Below are 12,285 nucleotides of genomic sequence, written 5' to 3' on the forward strand. Positions count from 1 at the left end.
CAATTAAGATGCCCCTTTGTTAAAAAGACAAATGAATATATTGTAACAATTTAAAGTTAATGTAGGGTTTCTAGTACTTAAGAGGTTATTTATGAATTTGGATCTCTAAATGAGTCTTGAAAGCAAAAATTTCTTTACTTTTATAAAAAGGCAGTTGGTATTGTTTTCAACAACTGTAAATGCCCAAGAACATTTCTTGGTTTCTATGACCTTTGGTCACAAAAGGTAAACAGGAAATTCCACCTAGGATTACCCCTTGTTTAATAGCAAGGTGATAACTAAAATTAATAACAAATAGTTCTCTATTCTCCTTATTCAATTACATGCCTCCTACCTCTTAATATCTTTCTACCGAAGACAAGTCAAATTAAGGGAGAAATCAAGAGCAAAACAAGACAGTTTGTTTTCTTGATCTACAATAAGATCTAAAAATAGAATCTAAAATCAGTCTGGGTCCATCTCATCAAGAATTTGGTAATTTCCTATAAACATCAGAAAAGAGAAGAAAAGTACAGTTTACATGGTGTGAAAAATGTGACTCAAATTACTATTTAAAATAGCATAATTTAAGTACTTTTAAAAACTTCAAGAACATGTTTTAATAAGGAGAAAAATACACTTTTAAAATTATTTAAAAACTGAACTAACTAAAGAAAGCAGTCACAAATTAAGAGAAAGAGAAGGAAGAATGGGGAGGAAGTGAGGAGAGTGGAGAAAGAGTATGAATAAGCAAACCATCCAGGTACCTACCTATCTACTTAAGTTTGGCTAAACAGGAATGAAATTTCTTCCCCAGCAAAGAAAAACCACCACAGGCTGGTATCACACATAAGACTTAGTCCATTAATTTTAGGGTCAATTATAGCCTGCAATTTTTTAAAAAATCAGCTACACATTAAACACTAGACTAGAAAATTACTTCATAATGTCTAAAAAGTAGCCAACATTTCAGAATGTCTAAAAAAATCAGTGTCAAGCTTAATTTTAAGTCAGAAAAAAGTCAGAATTTATCATCAAAAATGGGAAAAAGGCCTATTTTTTATTAAATAATCTTATATAGACAAGAAAATCATAAGCATTACTGTATGAAAAAGTTGTAGCAATTGCCTAAAACCTACACACTAACAAAGACAATAAACCTTAAAGGTATTTTTAATGTTTCATATTACATGCATCACTCCACATACTTTTTTCAAATGGTCTCAAAACCAGTTAGCAATTTCCTAGTTATAAAATATATTAAAGCTCATCAACTAGGCCAGAGAATATTAAAAAGCCATGACCTAGAAAGACAAGACATATACATTTAGAATTCCAAGCTGTTACAGTCAATGATTTCAATGTGAGGGATGACTCAATGACTGAGATATAAGGTAAGGTCATTTATTTCATATCAAAACCAGTTGCAGAAAAAAAAATTTTTTAATCTACTTTATAAGTATGAGGTTTTGGATTTCAGATGGTTTAGCAATTTGATTCTATTAGCTGTCTACAAGAAGACAGACTAGCTAGAAATACATAAATGGAAACTAAAAGTAAATGTAGACGACTTTGGAAAAGTTCTTACACTCTAGGATCAAAAACTACTCCCACAGAATATATTGATATCATCATCATTTTAAATTATACATTACTGAGAAGTTCATTTAATTAGTTGATTACAATTCAATTTATCTTCATTCTGGGTCTTATAGCAAATCCATTTGACAATACTAAGAAACGTTTACAGTAGATAAACAACAAAAACATAATAGTCCTCTCTGGAAGTAAAGCTGCTACTGTAAATTTCATAGCAGTTCTGTAAAACATTTTTCAACAGAGACAGTAAATACAGATATACCATATAATAAGCTTGAGGCCTACTTTATTTTACTATTCAGTTCCCACAGTACACTTTAAAAACTTCTAATGCAATTAAATGCAGGTCACTGAGCATTATTCAATTTTACAAATTAAACCAGAAAGAATATTAATTTGAAAACCCAAGATATTAGATCAACACCCAATATAAACTCAAATACAAATTTCTGTAACTAGCTTCCTTAGATTATTTATAAAGTTAAATCTCAGTAATCTAAGCTAGCCAGGGAAGAAGGTTCTAAGAGAGGGGAGGCTAGGAAGCTTCCAAAATAGAGGTATTTTTTAAAGCAGTGCTCAGTACTTAATAGATTATCATTATCTCCAACCCCAAATCCTGCCATAAAACCTATTCATAAGTAAATGATTATAATTAAAGCACTCTCTTAGTCAAATCTTCTCTATTTACTTTTTATTTACTTTGTTTATTTGCTTAGTAGAACACAGCAAAAAGTATCAAACCTTAGATATTTAATTAGACTGAACAAGTACTTTTGACTTGGTAAAATGGTCACTGGGCCTAAGAATCTGGAGACTTGTGCTTTAAAGGCTGCCTTTCCCACTATTCTTGAACAACTGAATGCTTACTACTAATAAAAACTGGAATTTGTGCTTTAGTTTATAAATCACTTTCGTATACATAAATCCATTTACATCTGACAATGACTCTGAGGTAAGATACTCTTATGAGAAGAATATTACTGCAGATTTACAACTGAGAAAAATGAGAAAGATATTATCTGGCCAACATTACACGGGTAATAAGTGGTAAGAGTAAAATCTAAATATTCTGACTCAAAGTCTGTTTTGTTTCCCACTATATTATGCTCATAGTATTCTTACTTGAAAAAACTGAAAGATTAGAATAAAAGACTCTTACACGGTCTTCCAATTTGTACTGAGCAGGTTCTGGAAACAGTTATAATTAAAGAGAGAAAAACTTACTCTGAAAAATAATGCTTATTGGTCTATGGTATACTGTATACTCTCAGAATCTTTCCTGGTCATCTCACTTAATCTTCTCAATATTCCTATTAGTCTTGAGTAATATTACTTACTAGCAAGAAGGAAACTACCATAAAAATATTTGGGTGACACAACTCAAAAAAATATTTTTCTTTAAGAACTAAAGGATTTTATACTTATGTTCTAATCTATTATTAAGTTTTCAACATTTTTTAATATAGTAACTAAAATTTGTCATTCATTCACAGATTTTTAAATATACTAAAATTTATGGATTTCAAGAATATTTTTTATCTTATTTAAAGGTCATTTTTTTGGTAAGCAGTGAAAAATGTATATATACATAGTTACATATAAATGTACAATGTGTACCACCTTACCTCCATCTCCATCATCTGATCCTCTGAAACTAGGATCTTTTAACATATCCAGCTCAGCTAACATGCGCACATAAAGTGCATTCTGTCTGAAGGAAGGATAAAATCTTTCATCTCGTAGCATCAATTCATATACCTTATTGAAATAAATCAAGAATATTCATCATTAATACAGGTAATGTACTAATTTTAACTAGTAAGATTTCATCAAAAGCTAGACTAAGGCCTTGCTATAATGAATCACAGGCTCCGTATTTATAAAATGTCAGCAAAAAGACCAAGTCAGAACTAATGATTTCTTCTGGTCCCTCTAGAACCTCAATTGTACTGAAAAAGGTCCTAATGTAACACTAGTCACTTGATAGTAGGTTACATATAATGTTATAGGAAGCAGTGTTCTTTCTTTAGGAAACAAGTACATAAAGGCTTAAGGAACATATTAAAATGAGTCATGTTATTTATATATCATTAATTCATGAAACTCTAAGAATATGTACATGGCTCTTCAGATTAAAATAAAACAACCCAACCTAAGGATTTTCCTCATTTGTCAATGAAAAAAACAAAAACTAGCTTACTTTTTTATAACTGAGAAAGGAGTAATCACATTACCATAACTCATCTTTTCAGTTAGCACTCTGTTTCAATAATCTTTTTAAATGAATTACATGCATGTAGGAATATACATTTTTCCCAAGAAAGATACAATAATAAATGTTGTATATAATACCTTTCTTTGAATGTCATCAAAGATTTCAGGAGTTGGATCTTCATGATTCAAAGTATCTGCTAATTTTGCTACTAAATAATCATCAACAATAACTCTTGGAGAGGCCTAACAAACAGAGAGAAATAACAGTAGTAATGATTTTTGGAGTTTCTATATATAAGTTAATTCTTAATGGTAGGAGAATTAAATAATGAAGTTGTGTTATTGAAAGTAATTGGCAGAAAATCCTTAGTTTGTAAATGACACTTTGACATTTAAAAAGGCTGAAATAAGAGCCAAGAACCTTCTCACTGTGTACTAGACATAGATTTAGATTTTGACTTTTTGCTGAGAAAGTTACCTCTCACTAGGTTTCACTTACTTAACCTGAAAATGGAAATACTATTACAATATGGTTATTATAAGGATTAAAAGAGATTTACGTAAGGAATATAAGTACAGTGCCTGGCACATGGGAAACAGCCTTAGGAGTTAAACATTCAGTAGTCTTGGATTATTTTTAATATAATTGCCAAAAGCATAAGCCGTTCGTTCTTATCGTTTAACATTAGGCAACCCTTTCATAAAGCCTTTAAAATACAGTACCCTTATCCTAAATTTGGTTTTATAATGCTGAAGCAACATTCCAGTGTGCCATCGAGGGAAAAAAAAAATGAGTAAGTTAATTTGTTCTAATAATTTCCATTTCAAAGTGACTGATACCATACAGAAATACAAAATCTGATGTTCAATGTAAAAAATACTTTATTGAAAAAAATGCTAGAAAACTAGGGATATGGTCATTTTTGGCATGTCAAGTTTTGAATTTTTAGTTTTGAAAGCTCTGAAATATATGAGTAAAAAGGATGATACTTTTTTGCTACTTTTAGAGAAACTAGCAGAAGTATGCACTGTTTAAGTTTCTATACTCGACAAAAGAATATCTAAGGAACAGAATGAGTAAATCAAGGAGAAAAAGTAGAAGTAAACAGCAGGGTATAAATGTATAGGAAAAGGGCTACACAACTTCTAATGTTCCCTTGTTAACTCACACTCTTGTCAGTAAACCCAAGTAAATTGAATGGTAGTTGGTTTTTTTGGAGGAGGAGGAGATGGGTGTTATTTGTTGACTCTGTATGTTAGGATGTGGTGTAGTGGTGGGTGGTATGTGTGTTTTCTCCTGAAACATGAGAATTCAACATCTTCAAGTATGTAACAAAGATTAGAGAGGAGCATGTTAGATGGTTTTGTCCTTTCATTTGCCCTCTGACCTCACTAAACTCAGTTCCTAGAAAATAAGAAGAGGCAAATTTGAAAATAGTATTTTACATTTATTTAATTTTATTTTTTCTATAATCTAAGAAACAGAGTTGAATTAAGCCTCATCCTTGGTATATGTGTGACCAATAATTTTGAAGAGTTATCATGGGACACAACCAAGCAAAATCCCTACTCAAAAAAAGTAATATAGAACACAGACTTTTTACTACTTTAACATAAATATACAAAAATGGGTGTTATATCCAAATGATCTATTAATCTGTGTTCTTTGCTATTACACACATGTGGTTATTTAAACAAAACAATAATAGTAGCTGTTAACATGGGCAATTAGTCATTAGTAGGGCTAATTAAACAAATAATATGTTTGAAAAAATGTAACAGTACATTTGTATCTGTCTTCTGATACAGCAATTTGCTTTAACTTTTTTAACTATTAGATGTTTAGATATTTAAATAGAAGCTATATTATTGTGTATTCTTAGGACATAAATGTAAAACTTTTTATAAGACTCTACATACAATAGACTAATTAAACATATTATCTATATTTAATAAAAAATAACAATTACTTTCTTTTTAGTCCATGATCCCATAGGATATTTTTACTTCTTATGTTTCCTTTTTTAACAATACTTCTCTGATTTCCTGCAGGTTTTAGACATCCTTTTTTTTAACACAGTGGTATAACTGAATATATTCAAACATGAAATCCACTTTGACTTTCAACTCTGCTCTTAAGCTTACATCACACTTATTTTTCTTATCAGTCCAATGTGATGGCATCAATTTAAATATACTTTCAATAAAATCATTTAGGCATAGAATATGAGATTTTACTTACAAAAAAACAGCAGATTTTTAGACCTGCGGGGATTTGTTTTTAGCTCTCCAAAGATGTCTACCACTTTATATCTACAGGCTTGTCTGGTAGACCAGCTGTTTGTCAGTCAGGTCCTTTGCATCTATTAGTTCATCATATAGGCTACCCATGTCTAAAATGCACACTTAAAATACTTCAAAGTATAATGGATGTCATAATAAGTTAAATCTCTTTTTCTTGAGGGAAATGGTTTTAAGACACACAGATCATTTAAACTTGTCAGAGTGAAGGTGGATTCCAAATAAACTAGTTTTGGTAAAGAAATTAAGAAAATTCTGTTTAAGCTAGGTATCTCTTTCTGGTGATATTTTCTAAGTTCTCAATAGTCTTAATGCTAAAAAATGAGTCCTGTTTTTCACAGAATGAGTTTTTGTTATAGCTTACATATAAACAACTCAAGTCACTCCATCCTTTTCAAAGTTCCTTTTAACGTAGCCAAAGATAATTCAAGAATTTTGGAGAGAAAAAAAATAGAATTTTCTGTTTACTGTCATTCTTTCAATCATACACATTTCTGATGTATTTTTAAATTAGAGGACATTATTCTTGTCACTTCCTTCGAAAATATGGTTTCACTGAAGGCCAACATTTTAGCATCTTTACTATGGCTGGCAACAACAGCCATCTTGAAAGCAAACGTCTAAAAAAGTTATCTCCTGACATTTTTATAATGTCAAAAATCTCAGTATTTCTGCACGTTTAGAAGAAACTAAAAAATTGACCAAAAATTTACATTATGAAAACCTCAATATCGCAGATGAGCAAACCATATCCCATTTGAGCAGTGCTGCATAGAAGGAACACATGAATTTAGCAGGTATGGTCTTTTTATTTTCTTTGATAAGAAGTTTATGGACTGAATGGAATTTGTTAAAATTTACTTTTGTACTGTCTGCCAATATGCAGATAGATAAGCAAAGTTTGTTTTATGTTTTCTGCAGTTTACTAAAATTGTAGATATCAAGAAGATATCTAAAACTCCATTTTCTCAAAGTACCTGGGAACTATGGGACATGAACTCTTGTTGCCACAGTTTGATATAAAATAATGTACTATAGAAAGCATGGTTGCTTCTAAGATCTGACAGAATAGGCCCTCAACTTTAAAGGACCATAACATCTGTTATCAAAATTTCCTCATTTACCCACAGGACATTTCAGTTGAAACTTCTGAATCATGAAATGCAACTCTACTCAGTTTTACAAAGCAATCAAAGGAAAGAAAGGCAGGCCAATGTATGTTCATTTGCGTAGCATGCCCAGGCTAATTCAATAGCCACAATTTTCAACTGATCACTGAGATATTTTGGGAGATAAAAAAAGGAGTTCTTATTAACTTAAAAGTACTTGTAATATTCAGTCTCCACATTTGCTTTCCTATCCCATTCTCCACCATGACCTATCCCAAAGTGCTTTTTGCACATTGTGCAGTATGCTCTACTTCAGTTAGTTACTCTTGCTATATATAACCCAGCTGTATGGATCTCTATGTATTCTATATATATCAATAGAATAACCAGTCATTCAGTCATCTTTTTCGGTGATGTCTGGGTCATGCTGGTGCTGGTATTGCAACCATTCCCATTTTCATTGTCTAAACTTTTAGAAAAAATGGTTACAATATTCACAATTATTCCTATCACAATACAAAGTAGACAACGGGAAAAGTGAAAGATGGACTGTTAACACATGATAACAATGCACTAAAACTGTACTGAGAGTGATAGAGCATGGAGAATTCATTATTGTGAAGAGCAAATTATAGTTCCCAACATTTAAAGACCAAGGGAAAAATATCAATGACTACAAAAGATAAATAATCCATGCCAAAATCATTTAACACTAAAAACTTGTTGCTTTCAGATGTTAATTCTAGAATCACAGTATAGGTTTTGTAGTTTTCCTCAACCTTCTACATCCATTACTAAAATCTGGGACTTTCTGTAACCTGGGAAGGGTGTCCCAAGACATGGGATGTTTGTCAATGCTGAAAAGAGAAATTACCTTCAAAAGAGTAACAGTGAAATAAATTCATGGCTGATTTTTCAAAGAAAAAAAATGAGAACCAGAAAATAATGAAAAGGTATCTTTAAAATGCTGAAAGAAACTGACTTAAGTAACTTAATTTTTAATTTTTCCAGTATCATTGTAATCTATACTATTGGACTACAATAGAATTTACTTTACAACTTAATTTAAGAACTAACATGAAAAAGACACACATATGCCCTGACAAAGTGTTTTCAAATAGCAGAAATTCTTGAAATTGTGCATGCATGAAGAAACATGAACAATAATATTCAGAGCACTAGTGTAATAGAAAAGAAATGGAAACAAACCACCTGCTCATAAACATTATCAAAGGTAAATAAACTTAAATACCTGTGCAATGAAATATTTAGTGAAAATGAACTACACCTGCATGAATTAACATGTATGGATTTCAATACAATAGTGAGTGGGGAAAAGCAATATATATAGTATCATTCCATTTATATAAGAGTTAAAAACAAAGCTAAGCAATATATCGTTTCGAACACACATGTATAGTGAAACTGTGCAGGAAAGCAAGTGAGTAATTTTGGGAAACTGGCTTCATCAGGAAATAAGGAAACAGGTGAGCAATACAGGTGAGGATAGGTGAAAAACATATAGGGATCTCCAAAATATAGGGAATGTTTTCTTATGTTCAATGGAGTACATAAAGGTATCTGTTATTCTATTTCTTAAAACCACATTCTTCTAAGTATATTTCATAAGCCAAAAATGTAATCAAATGCACTAGTTAGCAGTGTTCAAATATAATTCATACTTATATTTCAAATACAATTTTTGTGCTAAGTATAAATTAAAAGGTATTATAGCATACCCATTAAAAGTAATGGAGTATGAATACTTCTGAATCCTGAGGATTTTGTGTCCACATTCATGAGGAATATTGGTCTGTAGTTTTCTAAATATCTTTGTCTAGCTTCGATCAGAATGATATTGGCCTCATAAAATGAGTTCAAAATTGTTTCTTTTTTTCTCTATTTTTGGGAATAGTAAATATTGGTATTATTTCTTCTTGAAATACCTGACAGAATTCACCAATGAAACCATCTAGGTCTTGCTTGTCTGAGATAATTTTTAATTACTAATTAAATTTGTTATATTTTCTATTTCTTCTTGAGTCAGTTTGGCAATTTGTATGTTTCCATCAATCTATCCATTTCATCTAAATTGTCTAATTTGTTGTCATAAAGTTGTTTAAAATATTTGCTTGTAGTCTTTTTAATTTCCATAGGATTGGTGATGAGTTCTTCTTTCATTCATGATTTTGTGCCTTTCTTTCTTCTTGGCCAATCTAGCTAAAGGTTTTTCAATTCTATTTCCTTTTCAAAGAACCAATTTTTACTTTCATTTACTTTCACTGTTATTTTTCTGTTTTCTCTTTAACTCATTTCCATTCTTACCTTTACTGTTTCCTTCCTTCAGTGTACATTGAGTTTACTTTGCTTTTCTTTGTCTAGATTTTTAAGGTGAAAACATAGACTGTCGGAGATCTTTCTTCTTTCCTAATTAGGCATTTAAAGCTCCATAGTTCCGTCTAAGCACTGCTTTAGTTACATCCCATAAATTTTGATACATTGTTTTCATTTTCATTCAATTCAAAATGCTTCCTAATTTCCTTCTGATTTCTTTTTGACCTAGATACTATTTAGAAGGGTGTTGTTTTATTTTCAAACATTTACAGATTTATCAAAATCCTTTGTTGTTGATTTCTATTGATTGTGTTACGAGAAAAGGACATACTTTATATTATTTCAATACTTTTATTTAAATTGAGAGGTGTTTTATATAGCCTAGCATGAGGTGTATGCTGGAGAATGTTTCAAGTGTGCCTGAAAATAATGTGGATTCTACTGTTGTCAGGAGAATATTGTAAAGATGTGTTAGGTCTCACTGGTTTACAGTTTTTCAATTCCTGTATATCCTTGGTCATTTTCTAGCTGTTCTATTGAGAGTAGGTTTAAGTCCAACTTATTAACACTAAATTGTCTATTTCTCTCTTCCATTCTGTCAGTTTTTATTTCATGTATGGAGTCTCTGTTATGTTTATAATTATTTTATCATCCTGATCAACTAACCCTTTTATTATTATAAAACCCTCCTCTTTTCTCTAGTAACAATTTTTGTCTTAAAACCAAATGCCTAATATTAATATAGCCACTCCAGTTCTGTCTCAGTTACTGTTTGCATGGTTTATCTTTTTTTATCATTTTACTTTCCTCCTATTGTGTCTCTGAATCTAAAGTGTGTATGATCTTGAATCTTGACTTTGTCATTTAGTGTATGACCATGGCCAAGTACATTCATTTTTCTGAACATCAGTTTCTTCACCTATAAAGTGAGGATAATAATATACAGTAAGACTGTTATCAAGATTAGATGAGCCAGTGTTTGCAAGGTAGTTAAGCCTAGCGCAAGTAATGGATATTTATAAATATTACAAAAATTATTATTAATGATACTGCCAAAGAAGATAAAAAAATAGTAATCAAAACATATCCTCACCTTTTCTGACAGATACTGATCATAAATTCCAACAGCAGCTGCTCTTAAAAGACCTTTGGTTTGGTTGCTTTGATGTTTTCCATCTTTCCGATGACTTAATAAAACTTCCAGCTGCTGTTGGGCTGTAACTCGGTAACCTTCGACTGTCATCCAGAAGAAGAGATGTGCTTGACCTCCAGTTTGCTGCATGTAATCTAACAAACAAAACCCGTAACAACACTGATATTAGTATCATTTTGGGTGCATGAGCTGTATGACAACTAAGTTAAGAAGGATTAAAGTTCCAAATACTTAAAACTCTGCATTTTGGAAATGTTTAGCAAATGCATGAGATGAAAAAAGTTGTATCACAAAACTAGTTAAGTGAAAAAGACCAGTTATGAGAGAAACACAAAAGAGAAGCACATACTTTGTTTTTAAAAATCTCATTTTTCATGTTAAAATCTATCATGGATAAAAATGTTACAGAAGGCTTAATCAGAAATAAACTACTTCACCACCATTCAGCTTCTCTTCTCAATATACATTATTAATCATAATATTAGTATTTCCATAAATATTAAAAATAGGGACTGGGCTCTTCAACAAGCCATGCACTTATGTTTGATCATGAAAATGAAGAAAAGGGGGTTTTGTTGAAAATATCCAGACAAAATCAATTTTGATGTATCATTAATAAAATTAATATTTACGTGTATCAAAATGGCACAAAAACTAAGCCCATCCCCCATTCATGCATAAAAATGATACAAACAGGTTATATTATACCATGTATTCCTGATTAAGAACTCTTTCTCAAATAATTTAAACTCATAGTCTTATCTCCTAGGTTTTATTTTAAAAGCAGTTTAGCAAATGCACATTAGAGTTAAAATAAGCATTTATTTCCTTCAAAACAAAATAAATCTCTACCTCTATGGTTTCCAAAGAAAAAGGAACATTTCAGAGAATGGGGGGTAGAGGAGAGTCAGACACATCTGGCATACTTAATATTAAGTATTTAAAATTTAATAATATTTACAATTATTAAAAATTTCAAGGGCTGTATATTTTCATAAAATGGATTTACCTACCCATAAAAAATTGTAGTGCAACATTGTCTACAAGAATGCTGTCCAGGGGGACTGTGCAAAGTTTCCCAAAGTTGGCTGCCAGTTTCACAGTATTTATTTCCTACAAATAAAAATGAACATAGGTTAATATTTCATCTAGTAATTCACTAGTTTAAAGATCTTAACACAGATGTAAAAAAATTTTAAATAGAATAAAAACAAAATATTTCCCTTTTTTGTACATGTGGGTTCTCAACAAAATATCTCAATTAAGTGAATTTCCTAGAAATACTTTAAGAGTTGGTTCAGTAAATTTACATTAGAAGCATGATAAGTATTCATTTCTTCCAATACAAAATAAATTTAAATGACTATATTTTTAAGTATTCTCTATCTCTACATATAAGTGAACATTTTAGGGGCTGGCCAAAAGGGATGTTTTGAATGCTTAGTATGTCCAGGAACAAACAAATTCCAAAATTTTCAACATTTTCAAGTATAGATTAAAGTCTACCTACTGGGAAAACAACATTCCCAGAGAGTAATTTTGCTCCTAACAGAGTAAAAACTCTAGTTTTTATAGAAAATGTATTTCTTTTCACAC

General features: G+C 30.7%; 1 protein-coding gene across 7 annotated transcripts in view; it reads right to left on the bottom strand.

The window, feature by feature from the left end:
- SNX13 (sorting nexin 13) overlaps positions 1 to 12,285 on the bottom strand; it is a 150,902-nt gene that overhangs the window by 33,268 nt on the left and 105,349 nt on the right. For all 7 annotated transcript variants that reach the window (XR_008998504.1, XM_057504566.1, XM_036894459.2 and 4 more), the window contains 4 exons: positions 11,703 to 11,802; positions 10,630 to 10,823; positions 3,931 to 4,035; positions 3,204 to 3,336 (listed from right to left, as the gene is read on the bottom strand). Coding sequence is in view for 6 of the 7 variants with exons in the window: in XM_057504566.1 (XP_057360549.1) it covers positions 3,204 to 3,336; positions 3,931 to 4,035; positions 10,630 to 10,823; positions 11,703 to 11,802 (532 nt within the window). In the remaining variant the exon portion in view is untranslated. The remainder of the gene's footprint in view (positions 1 to 3,203; positions 3,337 to 3,930; positions 4,036 to 10,629; positions 10,824 to 11,702; positions 11,803 to 12,285) is intronic.

Source organism: Manis pentadactyla, chromosome 7 (genome assembly GCF_030020395.1).
Source record: "Manis pentadactyla isolate mManPen7 chromosome 7, mManPen7.hap1, whole genome shotgun sequence".
Lineage (NCBI taxonomy): Eukaryota > Metazoa > Chordata > Mammalia > Pholidota > Manidae > Manis > Manis pentadactyla.